Here is a 22,185-nt window from a genome sequence, read left to right as displayed (position 1 = left end):
CTCTACAGACTTCAGAGCAGAGGCTGGCACGAAATCTCAGTGGGCTTGAGATTTGCTGAATTAGAAAACTGAGTAGGACTTTCAAGTTTACTTTAGTTGTTTGGAAACTGGCACCCCACCCCACTGAATGCTTCAGCACCCCCAAGAGTAAGCCTGCCCTGTGTTCATACAGCCTCGGTTTGCATCCAGACCTCTTTTTACTTCCTTCCTCCCGCCTTAACAGGAAACTCATATCTCTTCATGTAAACTTCCTCGGGCTGATTCATTAGGGATAAGGCCTTAGCTTCCACTCTCTGGGTCTTGGAGAAGCTGATGAGAAGGCAGAGGCATGGGGCAGAACCACCCTAGGAGACAGACATTTTAGGTTAGGCCTGGGAACACATCACATCTTAACCAGTGATGATGTCTTCCTTCCTGATGACACTTGGGTTTGGATCTGGGTTGAGAGTTGGTTGATAAGAGGAACTGGCTCCACCCCGCCTTGACCAAACAAGTCAGGTTCAGAGGTTTATGTGGGTTTCCTGTGGGTGTTGTCTTCCTTACTCCTGTCTCAGTGCTGGATTATTCTGACCAATGTGACATCATTCCTCTTTTGTGGAGAAGTCCCTGCTTCCTTGATGAGGCTGAAATATTACTCTTTTTCTTCCGACAATGGTATCTAGGGTTTCATGAGATTACATGAAAGGTTTAGAAACTGCCCATGTATCCAGGTCACCTGGTGTACTTTAAAAAAATACAGATTCCAGGGCCTCATTCCAGGGTTCCACTAGATTAAAACACCTTGAAAGAAGGCTCCATAAAATGCATTAAAAAAAAAAATCTTCTCAGGGGCCTCCCTGGTGGTCCAGTGGTTAAGACTCTATACTTCCCAGTGCTAACATAGGGGAATCCTTTTGTTTCCTTCAAAGTCTTAAATGTAGAGAACAGCAAGAAGCCCAGAGCTCTAGGAGAAGGTTCTTTGTGGAAATTAACCATGGGCAACAAATAAAAAATCTAACCTGTCTGGATAGCTCTATTAAAAAAAATTATTTATTTTTGGCGATGCTGGTCTTTCTGCTGCGCACAGGCTTCTCTAGTTGGGGCGAGCAGGGGCTCCTCTCCGGTTGCATTCGCAGGCTTCTTGTTGCGGCCGCTTCCCTTGTTGCAGAGCACAGGCTCTAGGGCATGTGGGCTCAATAGCTGTGGTTCCCGGGCTCGAGAGCATGGGCTCAGTAGTTGTGGCACACGGGCTTAGTTACTCCCACGCATGTGGAATCCTCCGTGATCAGGGATTGAACCCGTGTCTCCTACATTGATAGATAGACTCTTTACCACTGAGCTGCCAGGGAAACCCCAAGGGGATTCTTGACTAGGGATGCAGTGACCTCTAAGTCCCTCTCAATTCTGAAAATGCTCTGATTCCAAAAAATTCTAGAGTAGAATGGGCATGGGCTTTGAAGTCAGCCCGTCTGACCTGCTTCATGTATTAGTTGTATGACTTTGGGCAAGTCACTGAACTTCCCTGAGCTTCAGTTTCTCCTATAGAGTAGGAGAATAATACCTACTGTGGAGGACTCTTGTCAGGATTAAATGAGATTATGCATGTACAGCACTCAGCACTGTGCTTGGCAGTTCAGTTCAGTTCAGTTGCTCAGTCGTGTCCAATTCTTTGGCGACCCCATGAATCGAAGCACGCCAGGCCTCCCTGTCCATCACCATCTCCCGGAGTTCACTCAGACTCACGTCCATTGAGTCCGTGATGCCATCCAGCCATCTCATCCTCTGTCGTCCCCTTCTCCTCCTGCCCCCACTCCCTCCCAGCATCAGAGTCTTTTCCAATGAGTCAAGTCTTCACATGAGGTGGCCAAAGTACTGGAGCTTCAGCTTTAGCATCATTCCTTCCAAAGAAATCCCAGGGTTGATCTCCTTCAGAATGGACTGGTTGGATCTCCTTGCAGTCCAAGGGACTCTCAAGAGTCTTCTCCAACACCGCAGTTCCAAAGCAACAATTCTTCGGTGCTCAGCCTTCTTCACAGTCCAACTCTCACATCCATACATGACCACAGGAAAAACCATAGCCTTGACTAGATGGACCTTAGTCGGCAAAGTAATGTCTCTGCTTTTGAATATGCTATCTATGTTGGTCATAACTTTCCTTCCAAGGAGCAAGAGTCTTTTAATTTCATGGCTGCAGTCACCATCTGCAGTGATTTTGGAGCCCCCAAAAATAAAGTCTGACACTGTTTCTACTGTTTCCCCATCTATTTCCCATGAAGTAATGGGACCGGATGCCATGATCTTCGTTTTCTGAATGTTGAGCTTTAACCCAACTTTTTCACTCTCCTCTTTCACTTTCCTCAAGAGGCTCTTTAGCTCCTCTTCACTTTCTGCCATAAGGGTGATGTCATCTGCATATCTGAGGTTATTGATATTTCTCCCGGCAATCTTGATTCCAGCTTGTGTTTCTTCCAGTCCAGCGTTTCTCATGGTGTACTCTGCATAGAAGTTCAATAAGCAGGGTGACAATATACAGCCTTGACGTACTCCTTTCCCTATTTGGAACCAGTCTGTTGTTCCATGTCCAGTTCTAACTGTTGCTTCCTGACCTGCATACAGATTGCTCAAGAGGCAGGTTAGGTGCTTGGCAGGGGCTCAGTAAAGGCAAACGTTAACATGTGGAAGGAAGGTTAGGAGACTCAGGACAGAACCCCTCAGTTGGCACTTGTCAGATGCCCAATACCTGGAAGCTGGCATTTATATAAAGCCATTGCTGCCACATCACTTAAATTTAACTTTCACATTGACTGTGTGAGTAAATGAACACGATTTATATGCAATTTATTTATACCTACTGTAAATCATCGATTCCAGCTAAACAATGACGACATTTTTACAGCTCTGGGACTGACTGGCAGTCAGTGGCATGTCACACTTTAAGTGGCAAGCTTTGTGCTACATGGTATGTCTTACAATAGTTGGTGTTTCAGATTCAGCAAAGTGTGGTTATAGGCTTCCCTGATGACTCAGATGGTAAAGAATCCACCTGCAATGTAGGAGATCCAGATTCGATCCCTGGGTCAAGAACATCCCCTGGAGAAGGTAATGGCTACCCTCTCCAGTATTCTTGCCTGGAGAATTCCATGGACAGAGGAGCCTGGCGGGCTATAGCCCATGGTGTTCCAAAGAGTCGGACATGACTGAGCAACAAACACTTTCACTTTTCACTTTCAAAGTGTGGTTATAGTCTAAGATATAGTCCTTAAAAGAATGTTCACTACAACCCTTGGGCTTCCCTGGTGGCTCAGGTGGTAAAGAATCCACCTACAAAGAGTCGGACACGACTGAGTGACTAACACCTTTGGAAGCTGCAGAGATTCTTCAGGGGCTGCTTTTGCTCTCCTTCCCAGCAACACGGGTTTTTCATACTTTATATGAGGGGACTCTACTAAGATTTTGTTTGAGGTCAATGTTCTGCTAACTTATGAAATTCAAAAACCTCTAATTTAGAAGAAAAATAATAATGATTTCCATTCTAAAATTTAAAATGATTTTAAAACTATTGCAGTACACATTTGAAAGGACAACACAGCGTGCAAGAAAATGCAAATCAAAGTACTTTTCAAACTTGAAAAATAGCCTAAACTGCATCAAAACTATACTTTTATACTTGTAAATTTCCCTTTGGACTAAAATACAAAGTCAGTTTAAACCTGTCATCGGTCTGGAAATTTATTGTCAGAATATCAATTCTCGAGTGTACTGGCTCAAGGAGGACATCGCAGGGACCACAGGCTCTCAGAGCTGACGTCTCTCTCAGCCTCCGGTGGTTCTATGTCCCCTTCATCTGCCTTTAGCTCTGTTGCTTTGTGCTGTAGTAGGGTGAGCAACCCCCCAACCTGTGTTTTGAGCTTCTGTGGTGGTTCAGATGGTAAAGGATCCATTTGCAGTCCATGAGACCTGGGTTCAGTCCTTGGGCTGGGAAGATCCCCTGGAGAAGGGAATGGCAGCCCACTCCAGTATTCTTGCCTGGGAAATCCCATGGACAGAGGAGCCCGGCAGGCTACAGTTCGTGATGCTACAAAAAAGTTGGACACGACTTAGTGTCTAAACAACAGCAACAAGGGTGAGCAAGCAGAGAAGCTTCAGAATGATAGTCCCAGGGGGTTTTAGGAGGAGAGGACTTGCACTGACCTTGGACTGATATACCTGAAACCCCAAGGGCTTGGATAGTCCTCCACGAGAAAAGCAAGTGGAAATCAGAGCTCATAAAGTCTGAAAGAAGATTGGACAGAGGAGAGACCAGTTTTTTGGGGTATACCTGGGGGTTTTGGTGACTTTGAATAGTACGGTTGTGATCTGTAACAGGTGGAGGTCCAGGCACTCTGGAAAAAGATTCCATTCCTAAAAAGTTAATGAGGCTGAGAGATAGAGAGTTTGTGCTTGACCTGGGGATAGAAGTGAGGGACCATCTGGAGGAGGAGCAAGGTCTCCAGGGCTGTGTTATAGGAGGAATTAGCTCACAAAGATAGCCAGGCCGGGGTCTTTGACTCAGAAGTGTGAGTCACTTGAGGCAAGCCAAGCCCACTGAGAAACACGGAAACCTCGTGAGTAAAATGAAACCTTACGTAACTGTGGGCCAGGAGTCCCCTTTTCTATAGCACCATGACTTGGTGTGTTGATGAACAACTGCCTGGGTGCTGTGTTGTAATGATTTTTTGAGGGTGTAGGAGATGTGAAACCAGGAAGGTGAGCTTTGAAGGGGAAATTCCCCATGCCTTGGCTAGTGGCAGCAGAAATTACTCAGAGAGGTAGAGCACCATGTACACAGCCCGAAAGAGAACTTTTGTTTTGAAGCAGAGTTTGGTTACCAGCCAGAACCATTGGCAGAGCCAGCTTCATGGAGCAGCAGGTACAACAGGGCTGAGCCAACCCTTTAACAAACCTCAAGGCATTTTCAAACACTTCAGAAGTTAGTATCCAAAGGGAGTGGGGATCTCACAAGGAGTTGGAGGATTTGCCTTGCCCTAGATTTATTATCAGGCCAATCATTAGCGTCTCTGAGTCTCAGAGAGTCTCCTCTATGTGGGAGATAGTAAGATCAAGATCTCAGAGCCTTGACCAGGGCTGGAATGCGGAGATTCCACACCACAGAGGAAGGAACCATCATCCTAGCCAGTCCATCACCAGTGGAGACAGGATGGCTGTGTGTCTCTCAATAGCCACAGTTCCTTTCCTTCCTTTACTATTTGAGAATCATCAGAGAGGAGCATTTCACCGTGGTTTAGGCCACAGGTTGACAAACTTTCTTTGCAGAGGCCCAGAGAGTAAATATTTCTGGAGGCTATACAGTCTCTGCCACGACTACTTAACCTTGCTGTTGCAGCATGAAAGCAGCCATGGACAATAAGATGGATGAGCATGGCTGTGTTCCAATAAAGCTTTATTTACAAAACAGGCAGAGGGCCAGATTTGGCCCATAGGCTCTAGTTTGTTGACCTCTTATTCAGGCCTGGGCTCTGAAGTCAGGCTGCTTGCGTTCAAATTCAGCCTCTGCCCCTCACTAGCTGTGTGACCCTGTTCGAGTTACTGAATACCTCGGTGACTTACATTTGTTTTCTTATAACAGAGAACCAGTACTTACTTGAGGTTGTTGTGAAGATGCACATTCAGTCTCAGAATAGAATCTGGCGTACGATAAACTCTTAGGTTTAGCTCTTGTTCTTTCTTCAGCTACTTATCTGATTGAATCCTCAGCCATCCAGCAAGATTGACGATTAACTCCATGAGTTGCCCACGTTTCCACAAGATAAGAACAGAGCTAGGGTTCTCCCTGTTCTTCTGGTTGCTCAGGTCTCTTTCTCCTTGTTCTTTGAGATGGAAATTCATGAGATCTGCAGGCATGGTCTACAGGTTTATCTGAAAACCAAGACATTCTTTCATTTATGTTTGACCAGAGACCCTGATGGAAGTTTTCTGAGAAGAGGACAGCTTCTCATACTTCTTAAACTCTTTTGAGTGAAATGTATCTGATTCTGTCACTAAGTCTAAAACCTAGGGATCAGATCAAAGGTCAGCCACTTAGGAGTGGCCGCTGGGAAGAATCTGGTAGGCCTGAGACCTAAGTGGGAACTCATGAGTGAGAGGAAATCAGGAGTGAAGTGAATGGACACAGGAGAAGCAGAGAGCTCACTTGGGGATCAAGGTTGGGAAAATGTGAGATGGGAGACAGACAGGTACTTGACCTTCGTAAGCCTGGGTGGAGGTGACTGCCAAGTCTCCAGGAAGCCCCTTCTTCCTGCTGATTGCATGAAGCTCTGTGTGCTTTCGTTTATCTCAGAGCTGAGCTGTATTTTCCTTAATCATTAAAAAAAAAAAAATCTCTTCCAACACCTAGTCCAAGGCCTTGCATCCAGTAGGTACTGAACTGAAAGAGTGACAGGGAGGAGGGCTGTGTCCCCAGACCCTCAGGCCGGATCCCTTTGTTGATGTCACCTGAGCCCTCAGCCTACATTCTACGCTGGCGCGGTGATTGCACAGTGTAGACAGTGTGAAGAACTCGAGGTCCCAGTGGAAACCTGCCTCCAGCAGTGCTCCACACTTCTGTAACTATGTACACCTCATTTTTTCCTTTAGGATATATTTTTTAGGCTCAGTTTTAGCGGTAAAACTGGAAAACCAAGCCTGGCCCTAATCAGAGTGCCCGATTTTAGCTCATACAGGACACCATGGTAAAATCTGGTGTGACCATGCTTCCTTGTTATTTCAGACATGTAGTTTCTCTCAGTTCGAGTCAAGATTTTGCAAAACTTGTCAGTTCCTGCATATCTGTGTTGCCTTCCTGGTAAGAGTTTTTTTTACCTGCCGCGTCAGTGTCTGCTTAGCTCTTGAAGAACCTGTTCTCTCTCTTCCTCCTCCTCTTTTTTCTTTTCCTTCTCCTCCTCTTCCTCCCCTCTGCTCGCCTCCTCCTCCTCCTGTCTCTCGCTCTCCCCCTCATCCTTCTCTCTCCCTCTCTCTTTTCTGGACCCATTTCCCTCCCATTCTTCAAGGCTTGTTGGTCTCCTCAGAGGAGTTTCTCTGATTCCCATGCAGGTGGTCACTCCCCCACGTATTCTTTGTGTCCCAAGGCCTCAGCTGCCTGGAGGGTAGCCAAGTTCCTGTCCTCTAGTTTGTACGTAAGCTCTTGGCTTCTCCTCTGCCTCTGGCTGCCTTCCCAGCATTCTCCAACACGTTAGTACTTTCGTCGACAGAGAAAGGGAAAAGTAACCTATAATCAATGTCGCCAGTTGGTGGAAGTCAGAAGAGTGCTGAGACTATCAGCCAAGATGAAGTCTTTGGATCACTCAAGTTAGAAATGTATCTGGGCTTTCCCTGTATACCAGTGACACGGCTCATTTTGAGGTTGTTTCTTTTTGGGTAAGCTTTATGTTAGGGGGGTGATTTGGAGTTGGGATTAAGAACCAGGCTGCCTTGGTTTGAACCCCAGCTCCATCCATTCCTATCTCCGTGGCCTAGGGTGAGTTATTTAGTCTCTCCTGCCTCAGTTTTCTCAGCTTCAAAATAGAGATCATAGCGTGTACATCACAGAGCTGTTTTGAGGACTGAGTTAGTTAATACATGTAAATCTCTTAGAATAGTATTCAGCTGGTGCAATCCAGGTTGGCCATTTTTATCATCATCATCATTATCCCTTATCATCCTCCTTATCCCTGTATCTCATCTCCAAATCCTCCTTGTTAAAGTATGAATTCAGCCATTTACTTATATTTGCATTGCTGTGATTTCATCCCACATTTGCATGCTGATTAGCTTCTATGTGTCACATCTGTGTTAGGTCCTGGTATATATTTGTGTGTGTGTGTGACACAACTTCTTACAAAATGTATCTAAAATTACAAACAGTGGTGAGTGGTAATAAGGCAGTGTTTTTTTTTTTTTTTGCTTTTATTTATTTATTTATTTAAAATTTTATTTTTGCTTTATTTTACTTTATAATACTGTATTGGTTTTGCCATACATTGACATGAATCCACCACGGGTGTATACGAGCTCCCAATCCTGAATCCCCCTCCCATCATCTCCCTGGATCATCCCCATGCACAAGCCCCAAGCATCCTGTATCCTGTATTGAACATAGACTGGCACTTCGTTTCTTACATGATAGTATACATGTTTCAATGTAAGGCAGTGTTTTGAGTCTTAACCTACACAAGAGGATCAGGGAAGGCCGTTTTTAGATTGAGCTCTGAAGGATGAAGAGGAGGCAGCCATGTGAAGATTGGGGAAAGAGCAATCCAAGCAGAAGGAACAGAATGGTCAAAGGCCTGAGGTGGGGAGAAGCTTGGGGTACTTGGGAACTGAAGGGGGGCCAGTGTAGGGGAGAGATCATGCATCCTGATCAGGCCCTTCAGGTGAGGGGCCCTGAGTTGTCGATGATTCCAAGGACGAGTTTGTCTGAGTTTGTGAGAGGACTGGTCTTTAGCCTCCTTGACTTATCAGTGCCGGCAGAAGACCTCACCCACCTACAGCCTCTGGGAAGATGACAGCTTTGGCAGTGGTTTCCTGATTTCACACTTGTTTGGTTCCTGGGACAAAGAGAGAGTTCATGAAGATAAGAAGTGAAAGGCCACCTTTGTCCATGGGGAATGTGAGTTGATGTAGAGTAAACAGAGATTATGATGACTCTTGAGAAGGCCTGTGTCTAAATATTTACCAGAGCCTCAAGAAGTGAAATAGCCTGAATGTAGGAACCCCACCTTCTCTTCTGTCCCCAACCAGGAAATGTCATCCCTAAGAGATGGTGAGGGTCAAAGATTAAACCTTCTCAAACTTCCCCTGTGAAAAGACTCTTTACTAGGAAATCAAGATGTTAATTTAGGTTAGACCAGTTCCCCAAAGGATGAGGGAGGAATCAGAAACACAAGTGTGATCCAGATGCACACAAGGTCGGACCCCTCCTTGAGGTCTTGTTTTTACTAACACTAAGCTTCCAGGTCACCCTATTGACATCTCAGAGCAGCTCATAGACTCTAGTGATCCCCACTGTTCTTATGGGCTCTTTGTGGGCCTGGCAGGACAGGTTTATTGTCTCTTCCTCACAAGAGAGCCATCCTGGGCATGTCCCCATTAAGAGTCCTGATGTCATGCAGCCAGTGGGAATCAGTGCAACACAGGGGCATTTGGTCACTTGGTTCCTGCTGTTTCCCCAGGAGGAGGCTCCAAGGATTTGCTGTCACTCACCCACCCACACGCTCACTCAGCAGGCTTTTACAGAGTGCTTGCCATGTGCAAGGAAGGTCCTGTGCTAAGTGGAAGCACGAATGGTCTTCAAGGGCTAGAGGATGTTTGGGGAACAGAGCTTATACAGAAGCAGTTACCAAAATGGGGCCTGATAGGCCCCGGGAAAGTGCAACAGGCAACACACGGGGCAATGCCAGGGGAGGAAGAGCCTGGCTCTGGATGGTGTCAGCAGAGAGATAGGACTGGGCTTCTCTTTGAACATGGGGTAGTGTTTTTGCAGGTAAAACTTGATGGAGAAGGAATTCCAAGCAGAAGGAAATGGTCCAAACAGAAGCAGGAGGCAGGAAAGCCTCCTGAGTATGTCTAGGAGGCTGGGTCTGTGTGATTTAACTGGAGTGCGGAGGACTTGGAAGGCATTAGCGGTGGAGGTGGGGGGCTACTGGGACTGGAGAAGAAGGACGGGGCTAGTTTACAAAGGCCACTGAGAGCCTGTAAGTCCTCTTCCCAGTTGCATGCCATGGCAGGAAAGAAGAGCCCTCCAGTTGGCACTATTGATTGATTCTGGTGGTTGAGGTCACCCTCTGGGAACTCTTATGACTCCATCTCTTGAGGTGACGAAGTGTTTGTGGAAGAATTTCCCAAAGAGCCTTTGAGTGGCTTGTGTAGATTTCCATTTGAATTGTCTCAATAGCTTTCCTGTGGTGTGAAGATCCCCTGCCGGTTCTAGGGTTTCTCCAGTGAGATTGGCCAAAGCTTGTTCCGGTTCACATGCTGTTCTCTTGGCATATGGGGAAGTGACAGAGTTTCCCACTTTGTAGCCTGAGTGCCATGGTAACAGGTCTTTAAAACTCTGAAAGAGTTAAAATAAAAATAATACTAAAAAAACCCCCCAGACAATGCTAGGGGTAAGTAGTAGATTCTTTCACCCCCAGTTTTTGGTCCTCCCCATCTTAGCATCCCAAGATTGTAATTAGTCACTGCACTTCCGTTCCCCCTAAAAGAGGTCACAACAAGTTTAAGAAGGAATAGCGACTTTCAGTACAGTCTAGGGCAGGCTTCTCTAGCTTTACTGTGTATAAGAACCACTCTTACTCCTCTGATTTAGTGGGTCTGGAGTGGGGACTGAACTTTCATAGTTCTCCTGAGCACCTGGCTGAAGCCAATGCTCCAGGCCCACAGGGCATTCTGTGAGTAGCATTGGTGCAGAGAGCCCTAGGGCTGAACACTGAAGGAACGATCATTAGATGAACTGAGGTTTTCCTTTGGTTTGAGAGAGAGATGTAGTTCCTGCTAGCTTCCAACTCCTGACATTAATGCGGTAAGTCCCCTACATACGTAGCAGCATGCTTGTACGTGAGCCTAGGTACTCAGCTAACACGGTCAACTGTATAGTACTGTATTGTAGTAAGTTTAGAATACTTTTCACAGAAATAATACATACATAAAAACAAATGCAAATAATAAAGAAAACACTTCTAATCTTACAGTGCAGAACCTTGAAAGGGCTTCCCAGGTGGCTCAGTGGTAAAAAATCTGCATGCCAATGTAGGAGACGTGGGTTCAACTCCTGGGTCAGGAAGATCCCCTGGAGAAGGAAATGGCAACCCTCTCTGGTATTCTTGCCTGGGAAATCCCTGGACAGAGGAGCCTGGCGGGCTACAGTCCTTGGGGTTGCAGAGTCAGATATGGCTGAGTGACTAAGCACACACATACATTGAAAACTACAGTAGTGCAACAGCTGGCGTACAGGGGCTGGTACCCGCATTTGCATCTTTGAAAGTTCCCAACTTGAAGGTTTGTGTGCAGGGGACCGACTGTAGTTGGTATGGAGAAATGAATTTGGCCAGATGTTTTCCTTGTGGTTTCAGTAGTTGTCCCTTTAGAGAAGGCTCATGGAAAGACATCAAATTTGTGCCAAATCCTGGGGGGATTAAAGGAAAGAATTTTAAGTGAAAGAGCCACTGTATTGATGATTGCACATTATCAGGAACCTAAATTGCAATGAGAAGAAACCTGTTTTTGTTAAATAGTCCAGATAATTTAGAGGCAGAGTCTCTGACAGTGATGGGAACCAGAGGCACTGGCTTTGTCCTCAGCACTGCCAAGAACCCAGTGCTGAGCGGCAGGTTTGAAAGAGTACCTGAGGCCACATAATGTCAAAAACAGATGTGAAGTCACGAAGGGTAGCCTGCTTAGGCTGGCTATTCAGCCCAGTCATGTCTGGACTGGTCTATTCAGGTCTGAAGCCCTTCTGGGGTCACAGCTGGGGCTGTGGGCAGCAGAGAGAGTGACAAAGGTGGCTCTTGAAGAGCAGACACATGAGAAGACAAAGCTTAGCCTACAGAAGATGTGAGGGCAGGTGCAACCCCTGTCCCCTGCAAGGAGATCAAACCAGTTAATCCTAAAGGAAACTGACCCTGAATAGCCATTGGAAGCACTGATACTGAAGCTGATGCTCCAGTACTTGGCCACCTGATGCAAAGAGCTCATTGGAAAAAACCCTGATGCTGGGAAAGATAGAAGGCAAAAGGAGAAGAGGGTGGCAGAGGATGATATGATTAGATAGCATCACTGACTCAATGGACCTGAGTTTGAGCAAACTCTGGGAGATGGTGAAGGACAAGGAAGCCTGGCATCCTTCAGTCCATGGGGTTGCTAAGAGTCAGACATGACTTAGCAACTGAACAACAACAACCCCTGTTCTGGGAACTAGATCCCACGTGCCACAACTAAGAGTTCTCATGCCGAAACTAAAGATTCAGCACACCACAATGAAGATCGAGGAGCCCGAGTGTTGACACCTGGCACAGCCAATAAATTAAAAAAAAAGTGTTTTTAAAGAAAAACTGGGAGATAACGACAGCCTGTACAAGGACTGTGTGAAAAGTGCTGGCTGCCAGTGCCATTGTGAAGGCAGAGTCAGGGGAAAATGATTCAGTGCAGGTCCTGCGGCCACGGGCAGGAGTTCAGATGAGGCCGAGGCGAGCGGCTGGAGAGCAGTGATGGCCGTGATAGAAATGAGCTGCACCTGGACCAGTGTCCCCAGAGCTCCCCTGGCCGCTGCTCCATCGAACGGTGACAGACGGCCTCAGGAAAGCCCACAGCTGCTTAAAGCCCACTGTCTCCCTTTGGGGGGGTCTTGGAGAGGACTTCTTAAACTTAAGGTTAATCTAATGCAGTTAATCATTACTGATAATTGTGCCCTTAATAGTACAACATTAGGCTTAATCATTTATTGAGTAAGAGACAATAAATGAAAAAAAAAGATGATGGATCATGACAGGCAGGCTACACGCAGAAGGGAATTCTGATTAAAGGTAGACTGTTATTCCCACCAAGCTCTGAGGAGGAGGTGGATGTGCTTAAACAGCCAGCTTTCCTCTTAGCTTCCCCTTCCCCTCCTCCTCTTTCCTTTTCTTTTTCCTTTTACCCTCACAAAGTATTTCAATGTTTGTTTAATGAGGACAAAATATAATGTGAAACAATAGAATTTTCACATCATGAGAATTCAATTTGTGATCAGAGGCAATGGTGATTTACTTCTTTTTTTATTACCTGATTACTTAATTTATTATTTTTATTTTTGGCTGCTGGGTCTTCGTGGTGGCATTTGGGATCTTTTCATTGCATGTGGGCTCAGTAGTAGTGGCACATGAGGGCTTTAGTTCCCTGGCCAAGGATAGCACCTGTGTCCCCTGCACTGGAGGGCAGATCCTTAACTGCTGGACCACCAGGGAAGTCCCCAGTAATTTACTTCTTATGCAGAGTTTACTGGGTCGTATTCTTTTAACTAAGGCAAGTAAGCATATGTTGTTCACACACTTTAAAGTATGGGCAACAAAAGATGAAAATTCTTAAGCTGCAATAATTAAAGTACACAGTTTCCCTCCTCAGTGAATGACATCCACCCAGTCACTGACGTCGTGATTCTAGGCATCATCTTTGATGACCCCTCTCTCCAGTCTCCTACAGCTGGCCCATCAACAAGGCTCATCAACTTTGTTTCTGAAATGTGCTCCAGCGTCTGTGCCTGCCTTTGTCTCAGCTGCCACCACTGGAGGCCAGGCCACTGCCCCTTCTCACCTGCAAGCAGCAATTGCCTCCTGCATGTCTCTGTCTTCTCTTTTGCTCCCAGCACTGCACTCTCCACATGCTTGAGAGAAAGCCTTGAAAACAGGCTAGATCCTGTCCCTCCCCCGCTTGAAACCCTCCAGTGGCTTCCCATCACAGAGAGAGACCCTCACACCTACTGCGGCCCACTTGGAGCTACGTGATGTACCCCTCCCAGCTTTCCAACCTCATCTCACTCGACGCACACACTGCAGCCACTCTGGCCTTCTTTCTGCTTTCCAACCACGATGACCTTCCTACTTGGCCAGAGCATTCTTTGCTAGAATGCTTTCCCTCTGATCTCAGCATGGTTGACTTCTTTTATCATTTTGATCTCAGTTTAGACACCCCACAGAGGATCATTCTATCACACTTTTCTATTTTCTTCACAGCACTGATCTCTCATTTTCTTTTTTTTTGGTCAGTGCTTTTCATAGAGGAATCCCCAGTGTCTAGAATAGAGCTTGACATACTGAACAGGTGCTAATTAACATTTGTGGAAGGAATGAATGAAGCCACTTACACCATCATCTCCTCATCATTCTGGAGACCTCCAGACCCTCTCCTATGACTTGGCATATGGCATTAAGCATATCAGCTATAAATCATATATTGAGGGAGAGTTAGGACAGTTCCTTGGAACAATAATCTGCCTTTTGGGGAATATGTGTTTTGTTCCAGACTTGAACCATCTTAGGGATTTTTAGACAAATAGAGCCTCCCTGCATTGCTCAGCAAGACTGGAGATAATTATATTAATACTAGTGTGGTGCTTTTCGAATGTTGCTCTGCCTTCTCCTCCTGGATATAGAAAAACTCTAGAACTTTTTGGAGTTCTCTTGGATCTCAGATGCAGTTGAGTTGATGGTACAGTATCATGACCAGTCAGTGCAAAATCCCTCTCTCGTTTCCCCTGATACTTCCTCCTTCATCTCCTAGTCACAGTCCCATTCTCCTTTCCTCTCCCAGGCTTCCATTCTTGGGTATTTAATACACACACTTCCAATTTGCCTTCTAGCTTATGTTATTAGATATATGTATATCTTTGAAAAATGCAATGTTTTGTACATATATACATGGGGTCTTTGAGATCTTTGTAAAAAATAAAAATACTATATTGAAGGAATTCCCTGGCCACCCAGTGGTGACAACTCCATGCTTTCACTGCTGGGGGCTCAGGTTCGATCCCTGGTGGGGGAACTAAGATCCCACAAGCCTTGCAATAAGGCCAAATATATATATATATATATATATATATAGAGAGAGAGAGAGAGAGAGAGAGATATTGGGCTTCCCTGGTGACTCAGTGGTAAAGAAATTCACCTGCAGTGCAGGAGACACAGGAAATATGAGTTCAGTCCCTGGGTTGGGAAGATCCCCTGGAGGAGGAAATGGCAACCCACTCCAGTATTTTTGCCTGGAAAATTTCATGGACAGAGGAGCCTAGTGAGCTACATGGGGTCACAAAGAGTCAGACATGACCGAGCAGCTGGGCACCTTAGAGAGTATTATTACTAGTGGCGTCCCTTCAGGAAATGGCAATCCACTCCAGTACTATTGCCTGGAAAATCCCATGGACAGAGGAGCCTGGTTGGCTACAGTCCATGGGGCCGCAAGAGTCGGACACGACTGAGCGACGTTCCTGTATGTTTCCTGTAATGGGATTACAGAATGTAACAGCTAGGAGTCACTTGGAAATTATTGGCCCTACCCCTTGCCTTCTTTGACAAGTAACAAGTGATCTGAGGTCCAGAGGCTTCCTTTTAAATGATGTCTTTCAATGAAACTGTCCCCATTTCCTGAGAGCCTGAATTGGTCAAGGTCCCCAGTTGGCAGCACTGGAGACCACTGAGATGAATGGCAGAGGCCGGCACCCGCACACCCAGCCTCCGAGGAGACTTCCAGGGGGCGCCTGACGGGCTGTGGGGCATACCAGACCTCCCTAACTATCGAGCACTGGGCTCACAAAGGTCTCGCAGAGGTCTCATCTGGGGATACATCCCATGGCTCCTCCAGTCCTCCCCTTTTTATTTTCACCATTCCCCAAGTCCCCACATTCACCTTCCGAACCAGTGGTCCCAGCAGACTCTAGCAGTCAGGTTCCTGGCCGGCTTCTGCTCTTTCTTGTCCTTCTCTTGGTTGCCATGTCTCTTCTATCTTTGGTCTGGCCTGAGTGTCCTGGTGAAGCACAGAGTCCTCATCTGAACTTTTTGTGTTTCCAGATTGGAGCCTCTCTGTTTGCCAGTAACATTGGAAGCGGCCACTTTGTGGGACTGGCAGGGACCGGAGCAGCTGCAGGAATTGCCACTGGGGGCTTTGAATGGAATGTGAGTAACTCTAGAGACATTGTGTCTTGGTGCCAGAAGCAGCTTCAGTAGTTGGCCAGCTCAGTTTACACTCAGAGATGTTCTAGATGTTAGAGAACCTCCCGGGGCCATGATGCAGTGCAGTGGAGGAGAAGCTCAGTTTCAGGCCCCCAGAGTCCTGCTCCTCTTCCACCAGGGGAAATCACTGACATGATGGCGTTAGTGTTTCTTTCTTCTTTTAAAAGGGTGGGGCAAATTGAGAATGTAGCACTGACGTATATAGGTTACCATGTGTAAAATAGATAGCCAGCGGGAAGCTGCTATAAAGCATAGGGAGCTCGAGTGACGGGATGTGGTGGGGAGGTTCAAGAGGGAGAGGATATATGTATACTTACGGCTGATTCACGTTGTTGTACGGCAGAAACCAACACAACTCTGTAAAGCAATTATCCTCCAATTAAAAATAAATTTAAAAAAGCCAAGCCCTCTCGTACCCTTTCAGCCGCATTAGAGGTTTGGAAATACTTACCACCAGATTTCCAATATTATTATTATTATTTTTAAAAGCTTTCTAAATGGTATTTTACTCCTGTAAACCAGGGAGAAGGCCGAAGGGACTGTGACACCAGTGGGTAGCTGCCTGGGTCCCTGTCCACTGTTGCCCAACTATTGTTCCCACGGGCCCATCGGGGTCGCAGGCCTCCTTCAGTCACTGATGTCACTTAGGAAGATGTCCATAGAGCTCAAAGAGAAAGTGCCAGGTGGTTGTTCTGGGGCAGCTGTGGGCCCTGCAGGCAGCAGTGTGGCTAAGTCTCCTCCTGGTTTGACTCTGCCTCCTTTTTGGTTTTAGGCCCTGATTTTGGTGGTTTTGCTGGGCTGGGTGTTTGTCCCCATTTACATTAAGGCTGGGGTAAGTATCTGCTCTGTTATTAGGTAAGATGTATTTTCCTGCTGGCAAGCATTTGTGTGAACTTGGTCCTCCTGGAAAGCAGAGGAGACTTTTTGGGACAAGAGTCTATGACTTGGCTCTTTCCTGGGCTATAAAGTTCCCGACTGCTCTCAGAGGCATTAAATAGATCCACTTGGCCACGACTTTTCCCTCTAGAAAGCCCTCCTAAGCAGTCTCAGTCTATTCAGCACCTAGATTATCACATTCCCTCACACTGGGTGAATGAATACTTGCAAGGTACTGCCGTGCATTGCTCACGATTCACAACTGTCTGCCTCTGCCCCTGGAAGGGAGCAGCACGAGAAAAAGAACCATAGTTTCTTTTGGTTCACAAACATCGGCAGTCCTTGTCTGCTGAGCATGCAGCTGGCACTCATCTACCAAGTAGCGTGTTCAGTCTCCTGACTAAACCTCTGACATTTTACATAAGACAGCTTTAGCATCGTCCGTCCTGTGAGATGTGATGAGCATCTACTCCCTGTACACCTGTGCATTGGGAGCTGAAAGCAATAGAGAGGAAGCACAGGTAGCCCATGGCTCTCCTGGAGCCTCAGGGACTGTTGGTGACACATGTCTGATTCCAGGAGACAAGGCTCAGGGTTGAGGACCCGAGACAGAGTGTGGTTGGAATTTGCAGACAGGAGCTGGGAGAGCAGCTGAGCTAGCCTGCAGCCACGGCCCTTGGTAAGGCTTCTCCGCAGAGCAGGGTGAAGCACCCGGCCTGGCCACCTTGTTTCAGTGCGCTGAAGCGATCCCGCCGTGGTACGGCGTCTTGTTTACAGTAGGTGCTTTGCATAAGACTATTTAGGGCCTTCCCAGTGGCACTGTGGAAAAGAATCCACCTGCAATGCAGGACATGCGAGTTTAATTCCTGGGTCAGGAAGAGCCCTTGGAGGTGGAAATGGCAACCTGCTCCAGTATTCTTGCCTGGAGAATCCCACGGACGGAGGAGCCTAGGGGCTATAGTCCATGGGGTCCAAAAATAGCTGGACATGACAGCACAGATGCACACCTATCTGTTTACTATCCCTCCCTCCTTCAAGGCAAGGATCTGTCTTCTTGGTTATATGCAGTCATGTGTTCATTAAAATATTGCTTATTGGGCACCTACTACGTCCTGGGATATACCAAGTTGCCTCTGCAGTGGTTGGGCGTGTGGAATTGAGATGAGCAAATGGCTGGAGGCCAGGGCCTCCTGGACACCTCTCAGACTTCTCTGACCAGCAGGGTCACCGCTCTGATGCCAGAGTGGATGCCCCGCTGTGCTTGCTCTGGGCCCTCTGATCACCCAGGCTGGCAGTGATCGCCCTTCTGTCCGGATAGGTGGTGACGATGCCGGAGTACCTGCGGAAGCGATTTGGAGGCCAGCGGATCCAGGTCTACCTGTCTGTCCTGTCCCTTGTGCTGTACATTTTCACCAAGATCTCGGTGAGTCCCCGCCCTGGGAGCTGGGCGCCGGCTGGCTCAGAACCTGCCCGCTCGTGCTCCTCAGCAAATGCTGGCCCACAAAGTGTAGTGCTGTGTTGCTGTTAACTCGGTCCCTTAGGCCTTCTTGCTTCTGAGGGTAAAGTCCTATTTCACACATCAAGGAGTGAACACGCAGACCTCCTTACTGTGGGGAAGGCTGAAGACATAAGTGGTTCAAGAAGGTTCAGTGAAAGCTGTTCTTAGTAGAAGATTCAAAGGAAGTAACGGATACCTGAGGGCTGGCCCTGACATAAAGCTGTAAGCCTTTACACCCTGTCAGGGTCAGAATCTGGACCTAGTCTTGTCACTTGGCTTTCACAGTGAACAGCATTTTGCCATTCTTGGTTCATCTCTTCCTTTCCGCCTTTTTTTCTCCAGTAGTATTTTAAGTCAAATGCCAGACATCATGTCATTTCACTGTAGATTCTTCGGAATGCACCTTTAACTTTTGAAAACACGTAACCATTACGCTGTTATCATGCTTAACAAAATTTATAGTAATTTCTTATTTTAGGTAGTTTAACACCTGGTCCATATTCAGATTTTCCTGATTTTCTGAAAAATGTCTTCTTTCAGTTGATTTGCTTGAATCAGAGTTCACATGAAATTTACACTTGGCATTTGACTGTTTTCTTTCTCTAGAAGATATATATATATATATATATATATATGTTTCAGACGACCACAATAATTTTTCTGTTTTATATTATTACCTTTTACATTCTTATACTTTTTTTGATTGGGTTGTCTTATTGTTGTTGCATTGAAATTGTTCTTTATATATTCTGAATAACTTACCCTTATCTGATATATGATTTGCAAATATTTTCTCCCATTCTGTAGGTTGTCTTTTCACTTAGCGTCCTCTGATGCACGGAAGTTTTAAGTCTTGACGAAGTCCAATTTATGGTTTTTCTTTTTTTGCTCATGCTTTTGGTGTCGTTTCTAAGAAACCATTGCCAAATCCAAGATCGTGAAGGTTGAATGCTATGTTTGTACCTAAGAGTTTTGTAGTCTTAGCTCTTACATTGAGGTATTTGATCCACTTTGAGTGATCTTTGTATATGATGTGAAGTAGAATCCAAGTTCATTCTTTTGCACACGGACATCCGGTTCTCCCAGAACCGTTGAAGTGATTGTTATGTCCTGACTGAATGTTCTCACCGGGGACATGGGCTCAGGAACTGGGCCCGTAGGGCTTTGATTGGAATTGGGGCTGACACCTAGCTTCACTGTTCTCTCCCTCCCCAGCTTCCTGACATCAGGGGCTGCTACCCTTGACCGGTGCCTGTGTGATGATTCCACTCCTTCACTTGTAACTAGTTGCTTCAGGGATTTAGTTACAAGATGAAAACCCCAGGCATTTCAGTCTTATTTCCCTAGAGACTGGTGTGTATGGACTGGACTGGGAGTTGCTGGGAGGGGTGGAGAAATCAGGCTTCCTGAGGGAGGGGAGGGCAGGGGCGAGAGGAGGAAAGGAATGTAAGCAGAAAGGCGCAGAGGTGACCCTGGCACCCGCAGAAGCTGATGGGACTGCTCCTTGCTCCCTGATTCAGCTTGTGAGGTGGCACCTGTCTAGTGACCATGTGGAGGGGGGCACTGGCATTCCGTTTCTGGGAAGCCAACCTTCTCCAAGGCCACAGTTCAGGCGGGGGAAAGTCTGCTGGCTGAGCTTTGCCCTTGGAGCAATGGAGCAGCAGTCATATAAATAAGCTCAGGGCTCAGCCTCTCTGCCTGCCTTCCCAGTCGCCTCACCTATAGTTCAGGTTACTGATTAAACCTCCTGGATGTGGGAGCCCACAGGTACCTGAGGCGCAGCCTCCCTCAGCTCAGATCCTGATGGAGTCCATCCTCTCCCCAGCACTTGGCTTCTTCTGAATTTTACTTTTGAATAGTACTTAGTATGGACTGTGGGCTTCCTAGGTGGTGCTAGTGGTAAAGAACCTGCCTGCCAACGCAGGAGACGTAAGAGATATGGGTTCAATCCCTGGGTTGGGAAAATTCCCCGGAGGAGAATATGGCAACCCACTCCAGTACTCTTTCCTAGAGAATCCCATGGACAGAGGAGCTGAGTGAGCTACAGTCCAGAAGGTCACAAAGAGTCAGACATGACTGAAGCAACTTGCACCCTTTCTGTGTGATTTCTGGGGCTGCTTACTGGAAGCCTTGTCCAATCTCCACCCAATGCCCAGAGCCAGTGATCCCTTGAAAAGTGCATATGAAGGATGACCTCTGCCTTTTGTTTTGTGCCCATCTTTTTATTTAGTCTCCGATAGGGGCCTGACTTCTTCCATGTCCGGTCCTCATAAGAGTATGGCATGGGTGGGATTTTTACTTATTTTCCACTTCATGAAAGAGAAAACTGAGTCTCAGAGAAACTGAGTAATTTGTCTCCAGTCATGTAGCTAGTGTAGGCAAAGACGAGACTGGAGTCTGGGTTTCTCTAGTCCCGTTATCTGTATTCTCACAATTCTGCACTGTGCTTGGATGGGAAAAGACAGGAAGACATAGGATAACAGAGTGGGACAGATTATCTAGTTCTATGATTGATGCTCCCATTTTTCAGTGGGGAAACTGAGGACCAGAGAAGAGAAGGGGCTTTGTGGGGTTAAACAATAGCAGAGCTAGGTTGAGAAGCAGAGTCTCTGATACTTTAGACAGTATGTCCCCTGGGTCTTTTAAGTCCAGTATAAATGGATCAAAATTCAAGAACTTGGGGAAAAGTAGGCAGTTAGGTGACCTTCCAATATAACCACATCTCTGAGAGTGGGATTTGAAGGGAGAAGTGAGAAGGGAAGGGAGAAGTCAGCTCACACTGGGTGCATGAAGGATCTGAAGGTGGGCCATTTAGGCAGTGGGGAGGGACAGGGAAGGCCAGACAGGCAAGGCTTTGTCTTTAAAAATTAGCCTGACTTCAGATTCACCGTGGGTCACAGAGCATGAAATCCTTAAAAGAATTATACTGATAGTGACTGTACTCGCTGGGAGCTCACATTAAGGTCCACATGAGTTCAGGGCTTGTGGACAAAAGGAATCGTTAATTAAAATAAGGTGGTCATTGCACACAAACAGAGATTAATCACTGCTGTGTGTGTGGAGGCATGGGTAGCTTATGATGGAAAGAAAAGAAGAGTGGCCTTTTGAGATCCATATTCAGACAGGGAACATCCAGGGACCTGACAGGAAGGCTTTGGGAGGGTGTTGGGATCCAATAGGCATGTAATTGATAGGAGAGAAAAAGTGAAACGCATTTCAGGTGCAGTGTCCCGGATATGGCCCAGGCCACTGACCACAGGTGGCGTGGAGCCTTGAGTCTGGCTGCCATCTTCTGGCCATGTCCTTTTGGACTTGGAATTTCTGAGACCCAGACTTGATTATTCCTCCATGCACTCCTCTGATGACACAGTGGTAAAGAATCTGCCTGCCAATACAGGAGATTTGGGTTCCATCCCCTGGAGAAGGAAATGGCAATCCATTCCAGTATTCTTGTCTGGAAAATCCCATGCACAGAGGAGCCTGGTGGACTATAGTTCATGGGGTCACAAAGAGTTGGACCTGACTGAGTGACTGAGTACAAGCATGTATTCCTGAGAATTTTATATGCTCCTTCCCGTCCACCCACTCCACCCTAGCACCCTGCCTTATCAAGTTCGGAGAAGCAGTCTGTGCTGTAAGATTTCCTGGCATCATGTCTCTTATTTAAATGTACAGGATCACTTGAGATAAAGCCTGACATTTTATAAATTACTTGTGATGACCAAACATCCCTGTGTATGTTTCCTGGGACTCTTATCACAGATCACAACCCTAATAAACTTCTATAGCAACTTTGCTATCTATTCTGTATCTTTGGTTGAAAATAAGAGCTTTGGCTTTTGCTTAAGTTTTGAATGCTTATCACCTTGTGCACTCACTCACAAATAGAGAAATCTGAATAACTGGGTTCTCCATCTCAAACCTCATTGTCAGGAAAAATTTACTGGGTACTCTGATACAGCTCGGACTAGAATGGGCAGCAAATGCATGCATGTAAAACCACAGAATTTCAAATCATCAGAACTAAGACTAAATAACCTGCCCAAGGCTAATGAGATTAGTTACTCTAAGAGGGTTTCCAACTGGATTTGTAGTTTGTTG

At 46.5% G+C, this 22,185-nt stretch overlaps 1 protein-coding gene across 2 annotated transcripts in view; it reads left to right on the top strand.

Annotated features, from left to right (window-relative positions):
• Positions 1 to 22,185, top strand: part of SLC5A1 (solute carrier family 5 member 1) — a 54,275-nt gene that overhangs the window by 5,408 nt on the left and 26,682 nt on the right. For both annotated transcript variants that reach the window (XM_018060890.1, NM_001314323.1), the window contains 3 exon segments: positions 15,549 to 15,653; positions 16,483 to 16,542; positions 17,905 to 18,009. In XM_018060890.1, coding sequence (XP_017916379.1) covers positions 15,549 to 15,653; positions 16,483 to 16,542; positions 17,905 to 18,009 — 270 coding nt within the window.

The sequence above is a fragment of the Capra hircus genome, chromosome 17 (genome assembly GCF_001704415.2).
Source record: "Capra hircus breed San Clemente chromosome 17, ASM170441v1, whole genome shotgun sequence".
Lineage (NCBI taxonomy): Eukaryota > Metazoa > Chordata > Mammalia > Artiodactyla > Bovidae > Capra > Capra hircus.
Note: the sequence above shows the minus strand (reverse complement) of the source record. Positions and strands in the feature narration are given on the sequence as shown.